This window comes from Apteryx mantelli, chromosome 19 (genome assembly GCF_036417845.1).
Source record: "Apteryx mantelli isolate bAptMan1 chromosome 19, bAptMan1.hap1, whole genome shotgun sequence".
Taxonomy (NCBI): Eukaryota; Metazoa; Chordata; class Aves; order Apterygiformes; family Apterygidae; genus Apteryx; species Apteryx mantelli.
Window position 1 is genome coordinate 9299637 of NC_089996.1, and position 26311 is coordinate 9325947.

Here is a 26311-nt window from a genome sequence, read left to right on the forward strand (position 1 = left end):
CCTCCATCCGAGGCACCGGCACCGAGCCCCCAGTCCCCCCCCCCCCCCCCCCCCCAAGCTGCACACAGGCCCCGGCATCACACGGGGTGTCCTAGCTGTACCAGCAGCCTCTGGCTGGGCTTTGCCACCTTGGACCTGGCAGATTTGGGCTGAGCAAAGGGGGCCTCATGCTTCATAGCAAGCATCAGCTATAAGAGGCTGCAGGACTTGTCTGGTTTGAATGTGGTTTAGCTTGATTTTTTTTTTTTTTTTTTTAGCTTTGCGTAAAATAATTAAAGAAACTGTTGTGCTGCTCTGCTCACCTAGGTTGTGCTAGCTGTAACAGCAAAGTTCCCCCCCCCCCCCCCGAGCTGGTGGCTGCTGTCTATCCAGTTTTTGAACTCATTTTAGCTTCATTGAGCTAGTTTCAGTCTTATTTTTCATTTTAGTCAAGTTGTTTTAGCTGAATTTTTGCTTAGCTCTGTGCGGTACCAAAAGAAATGGTACCACATGCAGAGGAGGGCCAACAACCCCAAACGATTGGAGCATAACAACTAACCCCATGGGCTAGCAGGAAAAAGAGTTTTGCAATCCATTAAAACCAATGGGAGTAAAAGCACATGGCAACAGAGCCTACCAAATGCAAGACTGAGGAGGAAGAAACCCACCTCATCATCATCATCATCATCATCATCATCATCATCATCATCATCATCATCATCAAATACGCCTCCTGGCAAGGAACTCGGGATACCAACAGCTTGCCCTAACCACACATGGGAATTAACGGATGGGGGGGGGGGGGGGCAGGCACTTGTGTCTACTGATTTCATTACACTACTACTGCTCTTTAATATAAATTGGGTGACTTGGAATACTGTTGTAATTGCACTAAGAACAAGTGGTTGATGCATCTTTAAAAAGTATTCATTCAACTAAAAAAAAATAAATGCTAATTTCTGGATGTTTATAAAGAGTGTGTTCTTCTAGTTGCCAATACATGCCATCATTACGCTTATGTGTGAATGTTCATCCCTCCTGGCTGCCTGAGCATGAGGGATTAGGCAGAGCTCATATCTCCACCAGGCCTTGCTCTTGCGAAAGACAGAGCCAAATTCCTCTGCCTGGCCCAAGAATTTGGGTGCTAAAATGCTCCTGACTGAAGGGCTCTGGGGTTCTGCCATCTCCAAAGGCGTCTCCACCAGAAGGACCACATGTGGTTGGATTGTAAAGGCAAAGGGCAACCCCCCCCCCCCCAAGGGGGCTTGTTGCACAAGGGAGCACGGGAACAAGTTATTGGGGGGGGGGGGGTGAAAGGCAGCGAGACAGATTGGCCATGGACGTGTATTTGAAAGTGGTTTTTAGATGATGCTACAGCATAGACCACCACCACCACCCCCACCCCCGACCCAGCCACAAAAGGGTCCATGGCTGCACATACACCCCGGGCACGCACGCACACACACACACTGCTTTATTTTTTGTTTTCTTTTTCTTAGCAAAAAAATAAAAATTTATTGTCCTCTTAAAAAAAAAAATCCATCCTGCCCTTGGAAATTGTGACACAGTTTGAGTTCTTTTCAGCCCCACATGCAAATTCACTCTGCCAAGAAAAGAGTCTAAACCAGGTTTCCGACAGCCAAAACACATATTTACAGAATACGAGAGAGAGAGAGAGAGAGAGAGAAAAAGAGAGAGAAAGAGAGAGAGAGAGAGAGAGAGAGAGAGAGAGAGAGAGAACGACAGCTGAAATCACAGTTCTATACATGGAATCAACAACACATTTTACACACCACCGATTACCATTCTGCCAACTTCTACACCGACGAGGGGCGCTTCTGCCCAGCGCCCTTCCTGCTGGGAAAGCAGGGAAGAGACTGGGCCAGAATTGCCCCCAGAAATACTGCAGTGTGTATTATTATTTTTTTAACGTATACTGTATTTATTTTGTTTTAACATTGGAAGCTACAGAGTGGGGAAGCCCCAGAAATCTCTCCAACGCAGTCACTAATCTGCATGAATACTTCACTTTTAAAATACTTGGGTGGTTTTTTTGGTTTTTTTTTTTTTTCCCCATCAGTAACATCTATTTTTCTGTCGGCTATCGCTCCAAGGATTATTATAATTCTGGAGGAAAACACTGGTAATATTCTTCCTTCTCAGATGGGGGGGGGGGGGGGGGAAGGAGAAAAAGGAGATAGGGAGGCTGGTGGAACAGCAACGAGTTGCTGAGTCCACTCAGCAGTCAAGGCTTCCTCACACGGTAAGGAAATCTCGTCATTGTCTCAGCCGTACAAGCCTTGCTCGTGGCTCAGGTTCAGCTTCAGAGATGTACGGAAGTATAAAACCCCTCGATACGGGAACAGCTGCAGCGAGCCCCTTCAGTGGGGCTCGTTCAAGGGAAGCGTCGTGCTTCAGCTCAGACTTTCCCCTGGTCCCTCCTGTGCCACGTGCTTCTCTGCCGCAGCTGGCATTTGGCTACGGCACCTAAGTCCGGAGATGATCTAAAAGTGATCCTGGTATCCCAAGGCGATGCAAATGCCAAACATACCCAAATTCTTTCCTGGCTATTTTCTACAGCTATATCCTTGCCCTTCGATATCTAGCTACCTAGGATATCATTGTCTTAAGCCACCTGCTTGTGTATTTTGTTTTTCCATAATAAAGTACGAGTTTATTGACCTTTAAGAATACTGTGGTTTCACAACGCAATTAAGACTCCCTTCTCCCAAATCGCAGCTCAGGAACCTCCAAGCTGCACAATTAGTCATAGAGGTCAACACTTCCAAAGCTCCTAAAAATGTGGGGAGGAAAATATCGTTATCAAGGTGGGAGTCTACGCAAGAGGGCAGGAACGGACGGAACCCAGACACCCCGGGTTCGCTCAAACGTCTTGTGAAGCAAAACTTAGTTCTGAAGTGCGACTCGGCCAAAACAGTCCCCTTAGTTCTGGTGTATTACTTCATGTCCTGTAAAAGGGAGTTTCCTGCTTCAGAAGGAAGCTCGACAGTACGTTAGAGGGGATGCACATATTAGCACCAGATTTATTTTAACAAGACCCTTCTCACACCACACACAAGCTGACCAGACTCCTAAGCCTCGGAAGCAGCGCTGCGATTACTGTTCATCCTTCCTGCCCGAGGCAGGCAGTAACAACTGCTGGAGGTGGCCAGAAATTTTCTTTTCCCCTGGCTCTCATCTCACTCGCGTAAGAAATTGTGTCATGTAAGTGGCCCCCAAAAGATTCACAAAAGATGCAAAGATCAAGTTCTCCTTTCCACCTGATGCCTAAGAAAAAAATTCACATTTCAGATACTTTTTTTTTAAGCAGCAAACAAAAATTCATAGAAACCTAAATTAAAGAAGTGTTTCTTAAAGAACCAAAGGAAAGAGAGAAAGAGTCTGCATGTTTGTGCAAGGAGAGCGCTGGGCTACCCTGGGATGGAGGCAAGGGAAGGGGATGCGCCAGCCCAGGGCTAGTGCGGATTCCTTGGGACTGTTCTGCCAGGAGTGTGGTGGGGCAAAGGGGAGTTAAAATTTAAGGGCCACAATGAGGGAAGCTTTGAATTCTTTGGTCCTTCAGTAGAAGCTTTAAAAGAGAGAAACTGTGTTTTACACAAAAGGGAAAAAAAAAAACACGCTTTCTCCAGCTTGGAATTTTCCTTGCACCTCCCTGGCTAAGCAATATGCCCCCATGGAAACTGGGGAATAATATTTGTTCCCCCTTATGACCCGATAGAGCTGCATCACTCTTGAAAGTCACATTGAGACAGTGACAGATCAGTGGACAAGTTTCATCCTTGGAGAAGGAGGGACAAGGTGAAGAACGCCCAAGGGAATCGGATGGAAACCTGCAGCCAGGTGCTAGACAGTTCTGGCAAAAAAAGGGGTGTCTAAAGACAGCATCATCATGAGCCACCCCCCAGAGAGGCAGGAGAGCAGATAAACCACAAGGCTAACAAAAAAAAAAAAAAAAAAAAAGTGTTACAAACCAATAGCCAAACAGGCTGATGAGCTCCGGTTCTTATAAATATTATAGACCTGATTCAAAAGTTTATTTCCTATGATTTAAGTTAGTTACAAAAATGTTTTAGTAAATTTTATCTTCATCGGGTTTTTTACTCCTCTCTCCTTTTTTCTTTTTTTTTTTCTTCCTTGTTTTGTTTCTAAAAAGAAATGTTCACATATTTTAACAAAAGGTCTTTCCTTAAGATCAGACCAAGGCAGATGTGCTGCCCCATGGCACAGACATTCAAAGGCTATAACCAAACAACATAGCCACAATAATCACCCAACAGTGTCTCTCCATAAAAAAAAATTAGAAAAACTGATGCTAGTTACAATAAAATACACATGGAAAAAAAGCATTTTTACCAAAAAAACCCAAAACAAGTTAATGGGAAAAACATAAAAAAGAACTACACAGAGCTGCACTTAAGAGATCATCTGGGAATGCATATAACCCCTTCCATGCAAAGGAAGGGTGGAATTATGGAAGCAAATCTAATTATGTCTTTGCATTAAATATGAAGCTTTCTGAAAGACTCTGGTAACAGTTCAATTGTTCCTACAACAACAGTGGGCGGCTGGAGGTTCCAGTGCTTTTCCAGGTCAGGGAAGGGTAGCACAGGCAGCATCCCGTGCAAAATAATATTTAGTCACTTGAGTGGCCCTTTGGTTGAGATCCCAGCAGGTTACTGCAATCCACCTGATGTAAAAAGCCAATGGACACGCTGGTGAAGAAAGTCACAGGAAAGCTCAGGTACTAGACAGGTCTAAGCTGGTGGCGTTTCTTTTCCCTGGAGAGGAACTGCACTGGACAAGGTGTGGTTGGTACAGGACTAGTCTGAGGGATTCCCTCCTTCTTTGCCTTTCTGAAAAGATCTAAGGTAGGAAATTCGTTGTAGACAAGTAAGAAGAGGATCCTAGTGAGGAGAGAGTCCCTGAGCTCCTTTGAAGGGGGTGCTTGTGGACAGAGGCCCAGAACACACTCAGCAGGTCAGAGATAGCAGTAGGAGCTGCACAGGGGTGGTGGAAAGCCCCATGCTCAGGAAAGGAGTCAGGCATAGAAAGAAACAGAAGACAGAGGGCTGGAGGACCCTGCAACATTTCTCTTGCACTGTGGAGAAGGAAGCCCGTTTCTTCTGCTTGGAGCCGCTTCCTTCCTCTCTGCTGTGATGAGTTTGGCATCCCTGTCAGCAGACAGCACTGGAGTTGAGTGTCTAGTCCTCTGCAACAGAGAGCCAGACTACTACCAACTCACCAGCACCTGGACAGACCGGCTGGTGAGGCTGATGAGTTACAGATTTTTAATGAGTATTTGAAATTAAAGTCCTCGTCCTTTCTAGTTCTCTTTTCTCAGGAGCCAAGTAACACATGAAACACTGCCACAGCACATGATTGGACTAACTAGCTTTAAGATTTCTCCATCAGTAACACTTATGTATATACATAAGAAAAGTGGCTGTGTTTCTAGGTCAAAAGTGTTAATATGTTTTATGTCAAAGTCATTAGCAGCTGAGGTCAGGAAGAAGCATCTCCACAGAGGAGCGTTACAAGGCAAGGAATTTACACTCTCCTCCAGTTCCAAGCAAGAATAGATTTATCAGCAGTTTGTTCCAAGCTGGGTGTTTCTCTGTCACCGCTGGCATACACTCTCACTAGCATGAGGGCTTCTGGACCCTGTAGTCCACAAGCCATCCTTGAGGTGTCAACATCAACTCTGTTCAACTAAAGCGTCCTCACACTCCCTGGAACTGTTTCATGTGTTTAAGCATCGACTATGAAACAGGCCCCTGTGGCTAAAAGAAAACTGTAATCTGGTCTGAAGCAGTAAAAAGTCTCCAGACAGCCACCAGATATGGTGGCGCTGGAGAGAACGAACCTGTGCATCCAGATTCCTTTCATAAAGGGCTTTAGTTGACACAAGGGCACTACTTCTAAGGCTGCTCAAACCTGGAACAGCCCAGCTTTATCAGCAATGAACACCTGTCATTGAATTGTTGGGCCTGGTTTGCTCTAGGTCCAATATATTTTTTCTTTTTTCTTGTTTTCATACAAATATACAAAGTGTGTGTAAAAAGAAAACAAAACTTTTAAAAAGTGAACTTTGCTGTTTAAATGACAGACAAAGTCCCTGCACATTCAGAGATTGGCAATGTGAGCCCCACCAGGCAGGGACCCAGTGGGGCTTCCATCAGAGAGGACAGCTTTAACCAAGCTGGGTCAGTGAAAGAGCAAGGAGACTGAAGACATGAACAAGTCATTTCAATCCACCTCATTCCTCCCTGTGATCTCAACTCTTCCTCTGGAAAGCACATGGAAGCCCCTCTTGCCCACTCAAAATCCTTCTGGAAATAGTCAAAAATTTGTTATCACCTAAATAGAAAAGAGGAGAAACAGACTCTTTGCAAACGGCCCTTTGATCTGTATTAAAAACAGCTCTCAAAGTTCCTCAAGAGTTAGAATTAGTGGGGCATGGGTGAGGGGCAGTTTAGATGCGGGTTGTAAAATATTAAAAAGTGCTCTGCAACTAATTTGTTTTATGTGTGTATGTGCGTGTGTGTGTGCGCATATATACATACACAAACATGCACATACACACACTTATACATATATATATATACACATACATATATATGTACGTATGTATAAAGTTAAAAAGTTCTATACGATATGATTAGACCAAGTGTCCTTGGAAGGTCACGACTGGAGAGAATGGGGCCTGTTGGGATGGCAGATGGGGCACTCGCCCTCCTCGGCGCATGTTTCACACAGCACAGCATGTTGGCACGGTAACACCACCCGGTTCTCTTCCTGACACTTAAGGCATTTCATTGATTGCATCTGAAATACCGCCTGCAAGAGAGGGGGACAGGGCAAAACATAAGCAAAGTCACAAAGCAAAAGGGCTCCCATCCTGTACTACAGAGTTCGGGGAACGGGGAAGAGGCAGCAGGGGAAGGACTTGCAGCTGTCTGCCCATTTTGTTTATACAGACATACACACACACACACAAGCACACACACACCCGTGCATGTGTGCACACACACACCCGTGCATGTGTGCACACACACATTTTTATATATACATATATATAATACAAATATAAAATACATATAAAAAGGAGGTCTGCTATCTGTGGGAGCAGAGGCAACAAGGCCCTACCCTGTGATCCCTGGCACTCACCTTATCAACTTTCTCCAAGTTTGCCCGCAGCTGTTTCTGAAGTGTATAAAGTGAAGAGAGCGAGAGAGTTTCCAGGTCAGAGAAAGAGCGCAGAAACTGAGGGTCCTGGCCTGCGTGGATCCTCTCCAGCTCCTCCTGCAGTTTCTTCACTTGCAGCTCCAAGGCTTCCCTCTGCTCCCGGGCCAGTTCACATTCCATGTTAGCTGTGTTGGCGCGATCATTTGCTTCCTCTGCCTCCTTTTTCCAAGCATCACAGGCCTGCAAGTTCCAGCAAAGAGGGTAAAATAAGAATCAGTTTGAAAACTTGGTCAGCATCAAAGAGAATATCCTAGGCAAAAATATGCATTTCCATACACTCCTTAGCAGGAATGTATTCTGTCCTATCTGCCCTGTCCCTGAATTCTGAAACAGCCTTGAAACCTTTTCTTCAAAACACTGCTCGTTCTGGATAACCTATCCAAGTGGAATTGCAGTTCTACATATTTGGCTCACTCAGTTAAGGGAATGAACTTTGCATACTGGTAAACTGTCATAGATTTAAGTCAATCACCAGGTCTAAGAGACTCTCAAACACTTCAGCGCAGCCATTATGACACCTAGCCTTACACTTCCAGCATCTGAACGTCAGGCACATTGATTCACTCTTTCCTTCCCAAGGGTAGGAGTGAACAAGAACGCTTAAGAGAATCTGTTTATAAAACCTATAGCCCTTCACATCATCTCAACATCTGCAAAGCCTCCTGTTTAAAAGGCTGACACCCTCCCATTACTTTACTCTCCCCAATCCCTCTTGCCCCGGTACCTGTTTGGCTTGTTTCCAAGACTCTTCCCACTGCTTTATTGTGCTGTTGGCTTCATCCAGTTCTTGTCGTAGCCGTGCCAGCTCCGCAGCACCTGGACCTGACAGAAATGCAGGTGAGGTACTGGGCGAAAAACTCCCCGAAGCAAAGTGTTCCCATATGCTGCTGTTCATCCCATTTAAACCTGTTTCACAGGGAAATAGAGAGGGTTATGTCAAAGGTGCTGGCAATTTCCCCATTTCCTCCCTACCCCTGTGAAGTCCAGGATTCAAAGTGTGTATTTCAGAAAAAGAAAACTATCTCAAGAATCACTTTCATTCCCAGGACCCAGGAGTCCGTTACAGGGAGACTTCATAGGGGAAGTTTCACACCTTTAAGCCTCCTCTTTTATAATTCAGAGAGGGACCGAGAAACTCAGCAGAGGCAACTTTTGAACCAGGTTGGTTTTAGAAGCATCTATGTTACAGCTGATTTGACTAACAACTCAAATTCCCCTTCTCATATGAGAAGGTCTTTGAACTGCTTAATACCTTCTCACTCTTCTGTGCAGCAGAGACATTAGTGTTGGTGAACAGAGTGGTTTTTGGCTCACATAGCCAACTCAGGTAGGGTTTCCTCTCACATTACACTTGTTTGGGGCCTTTACATCACTTCTGCTTTTGTGTCTTCAGCTTGGTCCTTTTTGAGTCTCTCTTCCCAAATAGCCAGACTAAAATGCTCCAGCATCACTGCTGTTTGCATATGCAAAAACACACAGAACTAACTGGAAAACCGTGTTTGTAAAGAATTGGAGGCAGTGGTGTATATATACCAGCTTCATTCCCTGTTGAGTCCCAGCATAAAGCTAGTGACTGGGGCTGGAGGAAGACTAACCAGTCACTTCCCCATTTCAGTGCGTTCAAATCATTTCCCTCCTCAGGATCAAGTACAAGGCTTAGGAGACAAAGTAGCCGAAAACCTGTTGTAAACAAAACTGCCTATTTTTTCCACAGAATCCAAGGCATGTGCTCTTTTAATAAGAAAACATACATTTACTCAAAATAAGCATACGCAGTCTGTACTTGAGGGACAACTGACAGGAAAAGCTCATATCCAGACAGAGCTACAGAGTGATCCAGACTCAACTGCCCACAGATACACACCAGTTTAAAGGAGGAGTTATTTTCATCTAAAGAGTTGTTAACCACTGGGTGCAGACATTCCTAAATCCAGTTGCATTTGATAAATCAAATTAGCCTAATGTGGTTAGAAACTCATCTTACAGAAGCCAAACTGACTGTCTGTAAGTAAGCCCTGAGGCAAATGGCCTCTCATTGAGGCCAAGAGTAGTAAACTGCTAAACAACTTGCTTCTTCTGAAATTAAAACAAGACTTTTTAAGAAGTTTTCCTTTTCTTACTGAAACTGGGATGAACAGCCAGCCTCAACACTAATTAATAGCAGAGATGTCTTCTGATGTCTCGTCTCTTATTACTGTGATTGTAAAAGCTGTTAAAGCCAAATAGCAATTGCAAAGCATGGAAGCATGGTTTTGTCCTGTGCAAACAAGGGATATAATTACACAGATAAGTGCATGGAACAATAGGTTACAGAAGCATGTAATCATTTTATTGTGTTAAGCTGTACATTACAGATTAAAGCATACCTAAAATTTGAAGCAGCATTTACTTCTAGTAAAGACAGGAAGAGCTAATATTTACTGTCACTAATACAGAAATCAGCAGAGCAAGTATTACTATAGCCTTGAGCCCAAACAATTTTATTTCTCAAGGTAACCCTGCATCTTGATAATAAAACAGATCTGGTTCCTCAGCTCCCAGTTCTGCCTCGTTTGTACTGAGGAAGGCTCCATACCAGTTTCCCTGCGCTTCACAGTCCCTTGTAGAGGAAACAGTCCCTCAAATAGGAAAGAAAGGGGTAAAAGGGATGTAGCTGGAGCACTGTAACCTTTTGCTGAGTCCACACTGCAAAACGATCTGTGCAGGGCACCAACCAGGAAAAAAACTACTATGATCTAAGTCTGCTCTCAAGCTCCCAGAAGCCAATCTACCCTACCAGCATTCCCAAGGGCACACTGCAGTCCCCACCTCAACTAAGCCAAGCTGAGGACCCAACACTGAGTATCAAGTAAAGTGAAATCACAGTACATCACTGGTGGCAGAAAAGGGCTGAGCTCTTTTCCCTAAAGGTCATTATCAGAGCAAGTCATGACCTGTCACTTTTTCCTCAGTCTAGAAGGATAGAGAGCAGAGGGATTTGCTCCCTTGCTCACAGGGAGCTAGCTGATTCTTGGTAAAGCAGCTTCTACTACTGTTGCTGTTCTCACAGGAAAAAGAGATATAAATGGCAGCAGTGAAACAATACATTAAAATTAAAACTAACTTAAAAGAAAATACTTACATGGCACAGACAGGCATGTACATGGGACACACACACTGTGCATTTACCTAATGATCCATGAGAAGCTGATGTCCCCAGGAACGTGTTTTCTGATTGGCTTAAGTGTCCCTGGGGCTGATGGAGGAAATGCGATGAGAGGCTGACCGGTGGAGAAGGAGAGGCAGAGTGAAAGGAGGCAGAGCTTCCAAGGGACCCGGGGATATTTACAGGAGCAGAACTTTGCAGCAAACTCCCACCTGGACAAAGAACACACAGAGAGGATGGCTATGTATGACCATGAGGTATGGGCCAGAGCACAGCACAGGAGTTCAGAGCAGGAGGTGTTAGCTTCCCTCTCTCCTCCCTAAGCCCTGGGGATTCCTTCCGCTTCTCTTTATGTTTCATCCCCCTTTCAGCCTTGAGAAGCAGCACTGAAGCTGCCATCCCATTAGGCACCAGTGAAAAGACCCTCCAGTATTCAATGGCCTACTTGTTTATTGGCCAAAGCCATGAAAGGTTTTCCGAGCACAGTTCAGTCCCTAGCTGTCTAGAGACGACGAATTTGATATTTTGTGAATGGCTTTGTGATGCAAATTTCACTTCCAAAACATCCTCCTCTGCCTATAATACCTCCAAATAACCCATAGTGAAAGAGACTACCATGCCGGGTCAGGTCACAACCTTAACTACCAAAAAACAGCGACTAGCTTTAGACATACTTGAAAGCTTGGATCTTCCAGTAACAAACAAATGGGGGAAAAAAGAAAACCCACACCCAAAAACCAACCTCCAAAGACATCGCACTTCCCTTACACAAGAGGTCAGTCTGCCTGCTGCATACAGGCTGAGGGATATCTCAGCTCTGTTCTCCACTCTCTTTTGATCTCCCTTCTTAGAAGACTACCAGTTAACATCTAGACCTGGAGGGAACAGATTGTCCACACTGCTTTTCCCTCTAAGCCACTGCAGATAGATAGCGGCATAAGCTGGGCTATCAGCATAAATACACAGTAAACTCTAATGAGGTTGCTGATCTTTGGCAGGGAAATGGAAGTGATATTCTTTAGTGCTCCTTCCACAGAACAACTTTCATACTGCAATACAATTTCAAGCAGTAGTTCCCTTGGCAACCACCAAGACAACCAATGTTAGCTCCCATTCAAAACCTGTCTCACAGAGCAAGGGTAGCCAGAAACTACAGCCACTTCCAAAAAGCTATGAGACACTTCGTTTTCCCCCTGGACAGTCACTAGAGACAGGTAAGAGAGGCCTTAGCCTAACCTCTGCATGTTAAAGATGAGACAAACATAGGAATCAAAATCAGCAGACCGTGATGACACTCTGACAGATGGATAGCAGTACCAGGTCAGCAAGTTTCCTGTTACCGTTAGGGAGAATTTTCTGCTTACGATGCAAATTGTTATACTTTGGCCTGCTTTTAAAAGCCATCAGATGCCTTCTAGATTCCACTCACACACTAAAAAACCCCAAGATATCAAGCAAGTCCCATTCAGTCTCAAGAAACATCCCCAAGACACCTGGGCCCAATGGCAAGAACTCAGCTCTGCTAGTCAGCAAGGGCAAGCTTGCACTTGGAAGATGCTCAGTGGTTGCCAGAGTTTGTTATAATTGCTGTTTTAATGTCAAGTTTATTTTGGGGGTTGGTTTTAGAGCTCTACTGGGCTGGCTCCACTTAGGTGACTGGGCAACACTGCTTGGCAGAAGATAAAGAAAGCTCTGTTGCTTTCATGTACCTATCATGATGCCACTTGTGTGGGGCACTGTGCTGCTGTCAAATGTCTTCTCCAGGGCAGCCACTCCGAATTCATTCAGGTCCAGGTCATCCAAGGCAGACTCTGCCAGACACAGAGGTACCAATTATGTTATAAAGGACCAACAACTTCAAGAGATAGGACGGCCCAAAGAGCCTACATGCAGAGGAGCCTCTGCTCCCTGTCTGTCAGTCTGCACAGCCCTACTCTCCATCCTGTGCAACACTGCTGTTAAATGATTTGGCAGAAGCATCATGGGCAGCTTTTCAGTTCAGGTTCTTTTGCCTGATCTGACTTTCCAAGGTTTTGTCTCAAAGTGCTCCCAAGTGTTACACATAAACAAAAATTTGATGAAATAACAGTGGTCCCCACAAATCTTCCCCAAACCGCTCTTTTGAGTCTGTCCATAATACGCGAGAACACTGGCCTATGACATGTTTGGATCTGGCTGATGCTTTGCCCCTACTTTGCTGAAGAGCCACTCGGGAAAGGAATACCAGCAGAAGGGAACACTGCAAAAATCAGCTCTGAGGTCCAAAGGCAAAATAAAGTAAAGAAAGCTTATGCAATGCCTGCAAATGTTATATCTATTCGAATGTGCCTCATCACTAATCTTGATCAATATAACTTCATCCCACACAGGCCCACTCACTGCTATTATTATTTTTAATCAATGTAGTGACTTCACCTCAGAAACATTAGATCATAAAACAGGTTACCAAAAAATTGTACCTATCTAAAAGGAGCGATTCTTCTCTCCAGAATCTCCCGTTCTCCTTTTTTCTCACAGCCTCTGTCCCATACCCTGTGAAGGGCAAGTCCTTGCAAGCTACCTGGTGGTAGTCCTTACTATAAAATTGTCATTTGCAATATAAAAGGTTTCGCTGTGGAAAACATCCCAGTGATTTCCTGCCTGCTCTGAACCCTCTTTGTCACTTTGACAAACCTAAACCTAAGGCTCTTTAGAGCATCTGACCCTCTGAATTCAGAATAAGTGGCACACAGGCCTTCTTATTGGTCCTCTGGGTTAATTTCATCCATAATGTCCCACAGAAAACGTCAGATATGCTAGTCACAGAAGAAGCAAGCCTACGGCTTCAAGAATCTGCCAACACTGAAACACATGACAAACTGGAGTTCACTGTGACATCCACGCTATTCCAGTTCTCATACCTGGAGATCCACATCTGAGGAAGCCCTGTTAGCATAAGTAAAAAGGCAAAGTTACCTATGACGGACTCAACGGTGTCACTGGTTGGGTAGAAAGGAAGGGCATTGGCATTCATGCCTGGTATGCTGCTGGTGCCAGCAGGGCTTGGTGGTGTTGCAGCCAGACTGGAGGTGATACTGGAGGAGATGCTGGATGTCAGTGGGCTCCCCACTGGGAGAATCCCCAATATGTCCTGAAACAAGAGTTTTAAGAGGTAAAGGGGTAGGAAATGAAACATCTCTATAGAAAAATCCCATCAGAAACACGCAGGAATGAGTCAAAGATCAGCAGCAAACCTGTTTCTGCCTGCTTCCAACCTGACAGATGGCTGGTGCCACCACTGGGCTGGGGGTGGGGGGAGAGATTAACAGCTTTTCTTTAATTTCTGCAGACTGTTTCTTTTCAGTATTACAAAGATCCTTCAGGATGCCTGAGAATTAACTCCCGTGACCCACAGGTTGCACGCAATCATAGGTATGGGTCATACAATCACTCACTTAGACTTAGCTCAGCACATGACTTAGAGCATGATATTAAATTCTCTTTGTTGGATCCTTGAACTTAGATGACTCTAGAGATCCGTTCCAGCTTTATTTTCTGTAATTTGGAGACTCTCTCTGACACTGGCCAGACCCATGAATCTATCTTGAAATCGTGCAAGCGTGGCCGTTCACAAATAACCCCTCCAGCCCCCATCCCATCTTCATAAAGTAAGCCCCTAAGTTGAGCGTCCCTAACGGTGTCTAGACTGTCATTTCTCCCTACAGAGCTGCCTGGATCCACAGAGCTTTCTAGCATCCTTGTGTATAGAGGGGTGAGCACCAAGCCAGGTGCGGAGCCTGCTAGCCGCACCATACCTGTTTGGGCTGTAACAAGGGTTGCTCCTGGCTCCTGTGTTCCAGTGAATGGGATTTCATTTTCGCTTGCTGTGGTAAATAAACAGAACAAAACATAAGCAGGGGAATTAGCAGCAAAATTAAAAATGGCTGACTGCTGGCTTTGGAGCAGCCATGGGAAACATGCACAGTCCCCTCCTCTCTTGCCCTGGACACTAGAGAACTCAGAGAGCAGGAGAGCATAGCAAACTAAGAACATCCCAACCAATCTGCTTTCTAGATATCAAGACGTCCCCCTTTGAGTTATGCAAAGACTTGTCACAATCGCACTTGCATTCAGTGCTGCTAGTCCTCTGCTAACACAAAGGACATCTTAAGAACCAAGACCAAAACTGAACTATTTTGCCTTGATACAAATAACTCATCAGCCCTACCAGTATCTAATAAAAAGAGCCAGAACTGGTCAGAGGCACACACTATACATACATATATACGTGTATGCACACGCGCACGTGTGTATATAAATACTTTTTTTTTCAACTTTGGGAAAATAAAGTATGCAGATTATTTTTTCCTCAAACTTTTCCAGCTCCCAACTAGGACTGCATAGTTTATAGAAGAACAGAACAAGAAATAGTGTCAAGGGGAACACAAAATAATGGGGAAGAATCTGGATAAAGCCCTCAAATTCCCTTTGCCATTAAGAAAAAAATAAAGCAATAACTAACCAATCTTAAAAGCAAAATCATCAAAACTAAAAAAAAAAAAAAAAAAAAACTAAAAAAAAAAGCAAGCCTCCCACATCCCTTAACCTGGAGCTCAACGCTATAAAACATAAGTGAGGTCAAGGCTGTCTGGAATTTCAAAACTGCACAAATGCCAACACGGATTTAGAGTTCCATTACGCAGCATAAAAATTAAGGACCTTCCTGTACTATGCTCTTAACGGATTTCAACCCTCTTGCCTCAAGACCCCAGCCAGCTCTCAGCTACAGGAACCAGAGCTGGGAAGGAAGTGGCCTCACGAGCTTGTCACCGTGTAACGGTCTGTTCTGAAGGCCTCGTTTCTCTCTGGCTACTGCATCTGAGACAGCGGCAAGGGGAGATAAATCGCCCCCTCCAGGCACAGAAAGGGGGCAAAAACCTGCTATGAGTCAGGTCTGCTTATGTACACCCCAATCCCACCCACCCCGTCTGAATCAGAGAGTCAGTCCAGGCGCAGCAGGTCTGCTCAGGCATTTCAAACGCAGGCAGTCACCGTATCGGCAGGGGAGATCAGGCACGACGTACAACGGCAGCACGTGAGACGCAGCGCTGACCTGAAGTGATATGCCTTGACTCTCTGGCTTAAGCCATCTTACAAAAATGACAAATGATAGCTGAGGAGGGACCACATATCCAGGGAGGCAAATGAGCAGCAGCAGCATTCATCCCTCGTTTTACTTAATTAAATCATTTTCTCTTTTTAGCTGTGTGCTTATGGGGAGACGGGGGGAGGCAGGGGGGTCGAGGCAAGTAGGCAGTTGAGGTACAGATGCCGAGATCCTTCTGCAGCGAGTACCACTTCCTCGCACTTCCCTGAACGCTGCACAGCGTGCGTATGTGCGGCAGACCTGCTTCTGATCACAGGCTTGCCTTTTTTTATGGGCGCAATAGATGCGCTACACGAGTGCATCTGTGTGTGTCTGATAACATGCCTGCTAGATTATCCAACACATCCCTAGCCTGTTCGACACTCATCTGAACACAAGATGTGCTATCAGACGTCAGCAGCTAAAGCGGAGGCACATACGCAGCCCCCCCCCCCCCAACCAAGAGGCTTCCTGCCAATGTAGCTGGCACTGGTGCAGCTAAGCCTTACTGAAAGCCATAAAAAGAGAGGAAGAGGAAAACAAAACAACTCTCTATCCCCCCCCCAGTCCTGAGCTAGTCCCAAAATTCATGTAGCATCAGCGTAAAAAGGAGCAAACTGATTGTCCCCTCAAAGTCAGTCTCCTTTAGCTCCGAACAACATTAAGGGCATGCAGCAACACAAAGTCAAAGCGTACACTGAAATTCTCCAGCTCACCCTGTTGCAGTCAGGGGAAGAAAAAAGGAAGTATAAATTATGGATTAAACTGAATATTGCATGATCAGTATGGGACAAACCTAGTGTATTCTGTGTATAGACTTGGGAACACCTTCTGGTCATGGCTCTCAAGTCCTCCCAGTGCAGCTAGCATTTTCCAGCTTGCTACAACTTTTGAGACTTCGAAAAAGTATTTTTAGCCTTAACTGCTAGTTCAGCCTTATCACAAAACTATGTGGAACTGGTTAACACAAAAAGTGCATCTTCCATTCTAATAAGATAGAAACTACTTGTATTGGCTCTATCAAGAAAACTTTATAACCCTATTGCAGAGCCGAGCAGGAGTGTCTCCTACATTTTCACATGAGTGGCTGAAGTAAGGTGCCTAATTACTGGTCTAATTTACAGTGTATATGAGAATCTCTGGTGCCCACTGCAGCCAAAGGGAATTAAAGAAGATTAAAAAAAAGTAATTATAGATTAAAACAAAATTTAGATCAGGACACTTATGAGACACCTAATTTTGTACTTAGAAGCCTAGCACAGGGCAACTGTGATTACACCTGTCTGTATCTTAATAGCTATTTATTCCAGTCATTTAACACAGTCTTTTTTACTTAATTAAAAGCCACATGAGTAAGGAGATACCTGAACACGGTTTCTTTGTAGCACAGCCTCAACCCGAGACAAAAATGCTCATCATCTGGCCCTCCTTTTAAAAGCCCTATTCATACTCCATCCCCTTTCTCCTCGGCTTAGGCTTGCTGCCCATTTTCTCCAAAGCAGGGCCTCCCTGGCACCTTGCCTCCGCTGGCAGGAAACAAGGGTTCTCTCGGTCCTCGGGCTTTGGGTTCACTCCTCCTTCGCGGCAGAGGCAGCAGAGAAGGAGCACATGTTTTTTCTTTTGTTTCTAAAGAACTGCTACAAACTTCTGTGCCCGAAGTGCCAGGATCGCAGCATGGTTTGCACTTTTCCCGCAAGAACATGTTGCGTCAGTTTGTAGTTTCCTAAGCCACATCCATGTTAAGCAAAACAATAGCAGCATTTATAAGATAGCCTACATGCATATAGCTTAATCTTTATCTGTCACTAAATCATTTTAATTGGACCAAACGGTGTTCAAGACTGATCCTACTGCAAAGTTTGAGTATTTTCCCAAAGTTGTAAAAATAAATAAATAAAGCAAACCCCACAAAGTCTGCTTCTAAACCCAAACACTTTCTCCAAGATCTTGTCCGGACAGAATATTTCCACTGTTTTCCCACAGCAGTGCAATACAAACACAGCAGTATAAGCTTAATAAGGCTAGCTTCTTTAATATTACAGACAGGAGTTTAAATGAAACCAAGTTGAAAGCAACATTTCTGGCCATCGCTGTTTTCAGCAACGTAGAATAACTCAATTTAAAGGAAGTAATAGCTATTTTTAAAGAGGTGCCTGCAGAAAGATTTTCAACCAGTTCTTCAAGGAAAAAAAATCTATTACTTTTACAAACCCATTTAGAAATAACAATGGGGACTCAAACTCTGGTTTGGACACAGTTGACTTGGAAGTGATGGTACAGAGAAACTACTGGCTCTAACATCAAGAAAGGATACTCACAAAAAGAAGTTATCACTGTGAAAATGCTCACATGGCAGAAGAGATGGAAGAGATTGTTCTAGGCTTAGGGAGTAGTTTGAATAAGGCATGACACTGAGAAGGAGAAGACTGAGGAATCAGTAAGGCAAGATGACTGGGATATCCAGAAGGAATAAGAGGGAATGTCATCAGAGATGTGGGTTGGGTAAGATTACAAAGGGTTCTTCAAATAAGAATGAGGAATTTAAGTTCAACACAGAGGCCAAGGGAGAGATTCAAGGAGCTGAGTGATATGGCTGGAGAAGCAAGAGACAACTAACATGGCATTTTTAATACACCGGAGAAATGAATGGTGAAAACAGAAGACAAGCCAAAATCACGGAGATCAAGGTAAGAGTTCAGAGTGAGAACAGAGAGGAAAGGATGAGTTTCCATGACACAATACAGCAAAAGACCAGCAACTCTTGGCAAGGACCTGAATATGGAAAAAGAAAGAGCAAGAAGTGATATGTAGGAAGCTACCCAAGGTCGACACAAGACAGAAGTGGCCAGGAGTTAGGAGAGAAAAAAAAAAAAACGAAAAGAAGAAAAAAAAAAAGCAGCTCAACTTTTACAAACGGTGTGATAGCAGCTAGGCAGACAAGAACAGATGCAAGATGGAAGAGACTGTGAGAGGTTGAAAGCAACAGCATAGATCTGAGAACTGCTAATGAAAGTGGTGCTTTCTCCCTTTTGCTCCTTGAAAAATACATTCAAGCTACACTGGGCAATTTCTCAGTCTTCCTCCTCCCCCCTCAGGCTCCTCCAGCCAATGTTCCCTACTAACCTGGCATTTGAAACTCTTCAAATACTCGGCCCCCACCTGATCTTCTCGCTCAAACCCAGGTGCTTTCTTGTAGCTGCCGGCTGCTGTTACTGAGTCTGGAGGAAAACCAATGCTCTCCAAGCTGTGTGGTTTTCCAATGGCGCCAGGAGGAGACCCACATATATTAGATGGGCTTCCGAGACTGCTGTTCCTACAAAGAATCTAATAGAAGGAACAAGTGTCAGGAAAGTGCAGAGAGCCAGTAGCACCGACTCAAAGAGGGGAGGTGTCCCAGGGACTAGCTCATTCACTTCACTGTTTGAGCATTGATTTTACTTATAGTCAACACAAGTGCACAAGCTTCTAGTAAACAGCAATTAAAAAACAGCAAAAACAGCAGAAGATACAGGATTTATGCAGTCCCACAATCATGGCTTTATTGTCATTGCTTTGTACTGGAGTGCAGATTTATAAAAGCCAAACTACAGCTCTAGAGACATTTACTATTCCTGAGGCCTCAGATGTGACCGATCATGTTCCCAAACGTGACCAAAACTCTCCTCACTTTCCTTAGGCTATAGCATGATGTGGATCCTGTCTGTACTCTGAGAAGTAGCGTGAAACCTGGAAAGGTGTCATGGCAGTCAGAACAACCAAGCATATCTGAGCTACGTGTAATACTGTATTTTTTGTTTTGGAGTTGGAAATCTGGAAGTTTTAATGCAGGCACAGCCAAGTATCTACAACTGCATTTAAAAACAAACAAACAAAAAACCCACAAGGATTTTCAACCGTTCTATTCTTCGGATCGTAACCAGGGATCACGACCACATGCAACAAGGCTAGTTTTGCACTGTAGATGAAGCCACAGACAGCAGCAAAGGAGATTTAAGGTGAGTTTTAAAGAAAAAACCTATCTGGATCAAAGCAATATCCCATTTCTCTGGGATAGGAAATTATTTGCCTGCATTGGCAAGAATGACTGTTTCAAACAACATTTATACAGTTACTGCTACGACAGATTCAAATGCAGCAGTCTGGTCTGGCATTAGAAAGAGGGAGCATGCTGGGAGCATCCTACAATGTTTTGCTTTTATTTTTATACAGACATTCTGCTGTCCGCGCTTCCCTACAGTTGCAAAGTTACTACTCACTGTGGTGGAGGTGGGGCTAGTTGGCAGAGTTCCTGTTTTATTCCACACCTACAGTACAAATACAAAACAGAACAGGCCATGTGAGGCTTGCTGCCAGAGGGACCTTTTCCTTTGATTAATTAATCATGTAAAATGATCACCAGCAAAGCCATATTTGTTTGCAAGCTACATGCAGATGCCCTGTGCAGTGATGAAGTCACAGAAAGACACGTGTTGCCATTTGGCTTGTATTCAAAGATTAGGAAGGACTGTTTAAAAGACTAAAGAGCTTGAGATAGAGAAGACCTACATAGACTATTAAGTTCAAAAGATCTTCAGTCTCCTTGCAATTTTCAGAGCATTTAGATGACATATTCATAAAATGAAGGGGGTTTCTTTTTACTTCATTCCACGGGGTTATTTACTGTGAGAAAATAACATGTCCGGTCTTTTCAAGATCTATCAAGAAATCTAGTTGCAATCAAATCCACGAGAACTATTAACTGTTAGGTTGGCTTTGGTACTAATAAGTCAAAATGTCAGTTTTCCTTTTCAAAGAGAGATAATAGGATACAATGGAAGTCCTAAATGAGTTCACCTCATCTAGACCAATTTCAAATGAGTTAAGCTCATGTCATTTTATCTTCTCAACATCTCAACCATTTGGAAAGGTTACACACTTCAACAACAGGGCAAATAAGAAAAGACTAAATCATAATGAACAAAAAACCAAGCGGGCTTTTTCTTGCTTGACTAATATATTTTGTCTGTTTCAGTGCTATGGACGGCACAGGGAAATTGCTTGACTGTAAATTCTGATGAAACCACTATTGGAAGGAACAGCAGAATATTTTGGGCAAAAATCAAGTAGTCCAGCTTTCCACATGCATCTAATCTGTGTGTATCTGTTTAGCAGTTCAAAAATCTCTATTCTTGTTCATACAACTAAAATAAAGTACCTACTAACACTTTGGGGCATTACTTAAGCATATTGCAGACTCTAGCCCTCTCCAGAAGAAGGATGGGGAAGGAATCAAGGATATCCTAGAATGCAGCACACAATAGGCACAGGCTAAGCCTCTGAGATTACACATGTAAACAAACTCAATTGTCATTATGAACTTTAGCTTGTATTGGCTCACAGCCTTTAATGAAAGTACTTGGAAACTGAGCCCAATATGTACCTCCAGACAAGAAGGAGTTGGACTAGATGTACAGATGCATTCCACTTTCCTTAAAGCATATCAACAAGTTTGGCACAGAAAGGAAGGCTTAGAGATTTTATAGGTGAGGGGACAGCATCTAGGACTAAAACCACTGAATACTATAGTACTATATAGCATACACTCCAAACAAAAAGCTTCCTCTAAGAAGTGGGGAGCTCAGACTTAAAACAGAAGTCAAATCCTTTGGGCTTTTAGATTTCTCTTCTTGGGCAGAAGAAATACAATGACTCAGAGAAATGCAGATTTATAAAGTAGGGACAAGGCTTCCCTGCAGTGCTACCTACATTGCTCAGGTCTGGGGCATGTGGACTGGAAGGGCTCACTGGAACAGAATCACCAGCTGCTGATGGCATATACATCACAGGGCCTGTCTGTGTTGGGCTGGACACAGCTGAGGATTGCTGTAAATCTTCATTGAGAGGAGGCTCTGGAAGAAATAAAAGCACATGAAACATTGTTCAAAGCTGTACAGTTGCAACAGACTACAAGACGTTTAGGAACAAGAATAGCTAGATACTCTTGAGAGAAGAAATATTCCACTAACGCCTACTTAGAAGTAATATAAAAATAAGGAGAAATCTTATCTGGCAAATGAATACTTCTTATCTAATATTCCTCACATTATTACTGTCACCACTTGTACAATCTGCTGCTCTTCAGCCTGTTAATGCTGCTCCAGAATTATCTTTCCTGAGTGAATTGTGTTATTCATTCAGCTGTCCTGAACTAAGCAGAACTTCCTTCTTTGCTAGGCACAAAGCTGATGGGTGTGTTATAATTAGCTGAGGAAGCTAAGTTTCCATCTGCTCGTGGTACAAACCATTACAGAAAAAGTAACGTACACAGAAAGGCATACAACTGCCAGATACACAAAAAGAAAATGTCATGGGCTTGGAGAGGGGAGTTGAAATGCTGTAGGGCCGTAATATTTACATCTAATATAACTCATCATCTTTACAAAAGCTACAGGACAAACCTTATGCCTATATTGCAGTATCTTAAAAGCACTGATCACAGTTTTAAGCTTTTATACATTTCTTGTTAATAATCAGCAGAATTCATGCTGAGATCATACAAAATAAATGGACTCCTGTTATTTTAAGTCAGTTAGGTCCTCAATGTTCACCTTGGGAAGAGGACAGTGCTGCACAGTTCTGTAGAAAGTCACAAGAAATAACCATGACAGAATACTAAGTGGCCACTGAATGTTACTATGGCTTTAAAGAAATACAGTATCAAGTGCAGTAATCTAGCTATGAATAAAGCATCTCCTAAACAAAAAAATACTATGCTATATACAAGGGATCTTGTTGAACACTATTTCTTTATTAAGATCTCATTCTCTCTTAAGCTTGCTGGATCTTACAGTGGAATTGTACTACTGTGTTTTGGGCTTCATAGCTCACAGCCCTAGCTATAATTACTGCTTGACTACAAGGCTTCCTATAAAAGCAACTCTGTAAACGGTGCTGAACTCACTCTCACCAATTCCTTGACAAAGGCAGCAATTACTAATCCCACCATTTACAAAGGATAATCAAATAACAGTGAGATTTGCTCAAGGCCATGAAGTGAGTCAGTATCAGAGCCCATCTAGTGACTTACTAGTAACCTGCTCTAATTACTGCAAATTCTACACTGAGACTGGAGTGCAGAAACTGAGTAGGAGCAGTAGGAGGGCTGGGAGCTAACCATTATCTATAAATGGTGATACACATCTGAATACAGAATTCTCACGACAAAATAGCATAACTAGTTTACAGATGATGAAAACGAAGACTGAAATAACACTCTAAATTAGACAGCTAGTGAAAGTGGAATGAATTTGAGGAAAAGTAGACAAAAAGCAGCATGTTTTTCTTCTCCAACCTCCTTAAAGATTTAAACTCTAAGCAAAACATCAAAAATTGTAAAATAATGTTTTATTTTAAAAATGGATGAACACCTTATCTGTAGTAGTTAGCAATTTTATCCTCAGCTTTTCATAAGACACTTTGCAACTTAGCTATGTCACAGTCCAAGTGCGTACAAGAAGCAGCTCTCATTCTGTTTCATAGTCCTTCTAAGCTCTGACATACAGAGAGCTGAGCGAGCGTGACACAACAGAGGGAGAGATGCTTCAAGAAACAATGCACTGAGAGCTAGGGGCTGAGCCCTACAGATCACCTACTGCCTTCAGCTCTGATAACACCTCCCAAAATAGCAGTTTTACAGGAATAATCAAAGTTGAAGTGTTTTCAAAAACCAGGCTGCATGAAAGCTCTAGCTTTGTGCCCTTCAACCTATCTACTCCAGCCAGAAGCCCTCCATAGCTCAAACATCCCTGAAAGATGAGAGAAGCAGCCCACGTACGTTCTACATGTGCAAAGGCACAGAAGGGTCCTCGGGGACAGCTGCCAGACTGCTGCATATCATTGCACTTGGTGGATTTGTAGATCTGAGGATGGGAAAAAATAAAACAAAACAGACATGAACAGGCAAACCAGTGACCAGCAGCCCAGGTATTAGAGTACTGAGAAGAGACTCAACAGCAAGACAGAAAGACAGACAAAAGGCACAGAGGCCAGCAGATTTCAGGGTGACCATTTCAGTGCTTTGAAGAAAGAAAAACCCACAATAGTTAAGAAAACAGCAAAATTTGCCCAACACAGCTAAGCTCACCCAAAGATCACCCCACCACAGGTCTGCTCACCCAAAAGGCACCATTTGCCATAAAGTCCCTCAATCTCCCTAGGAGCTCCATGGATATAAAAATGGTTCAAGATAGGAAATAGTTGACAGATGACAGCACAGAAAGCTACAGGGTTTTTGCAAGGGTAGTGACAAACCGTTGACAGTGATTGTAGGAAATGGATTATTCCCCTTCCCCCCAGTTTGACAGGCGGTGACTACGGTTACTTTGCAGATACAGGCCCAACAAAGCTTTTCAACACTGTAACATGAAGCAGACTGGGACAAGGTCTTAATTACACTTTTTGTAAGGATACCAAAATGCTCTGGGCCTGCTCACATTAGCAGCTGGGCAGTTTTTAGCACCAGCTCATGGATATCTGTGGCTTAGTGTGATTCTCATCAACCAAGAATGCTTCTAAAGGAAAAAATGTTGTATGCTCACCTGCAGACCCACTTCCTGCTTTTAAAGGACCCCAACACATGAGTCTGCTCTCTTACAACTTTTTCCTCCCCATACTTCTCCTACCTCCTCCCATAAGTTCTACCTAATGAAAAGGCACCCTGTCAAGCAGCTCAGCTTCCGCTTACTTCCAACATGCAGTTTCTCTGTATCCCAGGACCACACTGCAAGCAGCCCATATATTCTCCTAGTTGGCACATAAACATATCTCATAAGCCTGGAAAGCTTTTGCTTTTCTAGTCAGCTACCAAACAGACCACACAGGTTACTGTACCTCTGGGTGGAACTGCTGTTCTGTGCGAGTGTGGCAGTATTGGCATGAGTCTCCATTCTCACACTTACTGGGATCTCCCCACTCATCTCCATGTTTCACGCTGGGACACGGCGAAGATCTGTTTAAATAAGGTAGCAGTGGAATGCATCAGATGCGTGGTTTTTGAGCTTTGCTTCCTCAACTGGCAAACAGGTTCAGTTGCCCCTCTCTGCTGTACGCTGTTTGCCTGGCTGCTGCTCCCCCAGCCCCCACCCTGCTGCTACTGCATCTTCCTCCTCCTCCTCCAGTTTCCTAATGAAAGAAACATGGTTTAACTCTCCGTCTGAAACGGAATACAACTTGAACCACCCTAACTTAACCATATTAGCCGCTGATGTGATTAGTGTTGGAGATGCTGGGTCTGTTTTCTGTTTTGGAACTCTACATTCATAGAAAGCTAATAAGTTAATTGGCTAATCCTGAAACACATAATACCCTTACACTGCTATGTTTCCAGGGTTATAGTGTAGCCACGTGGAAAAGAGGCTGAGTCAGGTCACTGGGGAAAAGGCAAACCCATTTCCTTTCTCCCAGCTGGGAACCAGTTCTGTTTCCCAGGTCTGAATTTTTGCTGTGACCTACTTCCCCTGCTCTTTACGCTCTTACCCATTCCCTCAAACAACAGCAGAGGGAAGCAGATAGCAGCAGCAGAAGCCTGCACTGAAGAGGCAGCCACATCAGCTGGGGGTGGGGAAAAGCAATACAGAAGTGAATGGAGATCATAAGGCAAGAAGCCTTCACCTCGTCCCTCCTCAAAGGGCCCAGACAGGGGCAGAAAGCAGATGGCTCTTGCCTAAGGACTGGCTTGGAGTTTCCGTTTCTACTGATGGTGCTGGGATTAATGTTTCTCTGATTTTTACAGGATTTCAGCATGAATTCAAAAATTTCTGCGAATGTTGGGGGTGGGGAAGGGAAGTGAGAACATCCATGGTATTTTCTCTCCTGGCTTTCTGGTCTGCTCTTACGTTTTTCAAAAAGGAACTAAGGAAAAGCCCCACTGAGACCACAACAAAAGCTCTGCTGTGTGGAGGAAACGAGGGCCTGTAACTTGGACAAAATGTGTTCAGGGAGAAGCAGCATGCTGAAAAATCCAGCAACAGATGAGTGACGAGAACACCCTGGTGCCTCAAAAGCACAATCTTTAGCAGTTGGTTAGGAATGCATGTCCAGCTACAGCACTCATCACACTGCGCCTCACAATCCCCATCACCAGGCACACACGACAAACAGCTTGATGATTCTGAATCCTTTACCCATGAAAGCACTGCTGTGCGAGTTTGTTTCTAGATGGGGATTAAATCCTTCTTTTGTTTTCTTCTTCCTGCACTTTTTTTCCACAGCAGGAGTTTATAAAGTAAGGGGGAAAATTAGACACAGGTTCTGTTCACCATAAAACCAGAGATGTAACATGATTTGGCAGCACAGTTAGAGATGTTGGTTCTTCTATAATGCAAAACTCCCAGCTTAGTGTGTTATCCCAGTTCCTAAGCAGGAGTAACAGTCCATTAGGTCCATCAGTATAGGCCTTAAAGGCGCACTAAAAACTACCTAGTGGAGCAAATACTAGATCCTTCCTTACAGACCTCTACTACACCTCACCACTCAGCTGGGAAACAGAAGACCCAGGAGCAGGGTACCTGTATTTGTGTTTTCTTGGGCTTCTTCTTCTATCTTTGCTATTGTGGTAGTAGGGACAGGCATAACCCTGGCGACAGAGACGAGGGGGTTTCTTACATTGCTCTGTCTTGTAATTTCCCAACACGTATGTTGTATCTGTGAAAGAAGCAACTGGTTAGCGGGAGATCACTATGATCTGTATTTATTATACAAAAGCATTTGATGGGAGCAAACACTCCACGAACACCAGACATCCCCAGCCCCACAGACCT

The 26311-nt window shown here is 43.9% G+C and overlaps 1 protein-coding gene across 6 annotated transcripts in view; it reads right to left on the minus strand.

The window, feature by feature from the left end:
- Window positions 1-3989: 3989 nt before the first annotated feature.
- UNK (unk zinc finger) overlaps window positions 3990-26311 on the minus strand; it is a 43672-nt gene continuing 21350 nt past the window's right edge. Inside the window, exons 5-17 of one of the 6 annotated variants that reach the window (XM_067308278.1) lie at window positions 26060-26195; window positions 24384-24501; window positions 23329-23413; window positions 21261-21403; window positions 19772-19819; window positions 18639-18839; window positions 14185-14253; window positions 13346-13520; window positions 12100-12201; window positions 10414-10602; window positions 7970-8067; window positions 7168-7425; window positions 3990-6837 (exon numbers count right to left, since the gene is read on the minus strand). In XM_067308278.1, coding sequence (XP_067164379.1) covers window positions 6682-6837; window positions 7168-7425; window positions 7970-8067; window positions 10414-10602; window positions 12100-12201; window positions 13346-13520; window positions 14185-14253; window positions 18639-18839; window positions 19772-19819; window positions 21261-21403; window positions 23329-23413; window positions 24384-24501; window positions 26060-26195 — 1778 coding nt within the window. In that variant the 3' untranslated portion in view covers window positions 3990-6681. Of the gene's footprint in view, window positions 6838-7167; window positions 7426-7969; window positions 8152-9365; window positions 9503-10413; window positions 10603-12099; window positions 12202-13345; window positions 13521-14184; window positions 14254-18638; window positions 18840-19771; window positions 19820-21260; window positions 21404-23328; window positions 23414-24383; window positions 24502-26059; window positions 26196-26311 lie in introns of those variants that run through there. The other 5 variants (XM_067308276.1, XM_067308277.1, XM_067308279.1 and 2 more) reach the window with 5 other exon arrangements.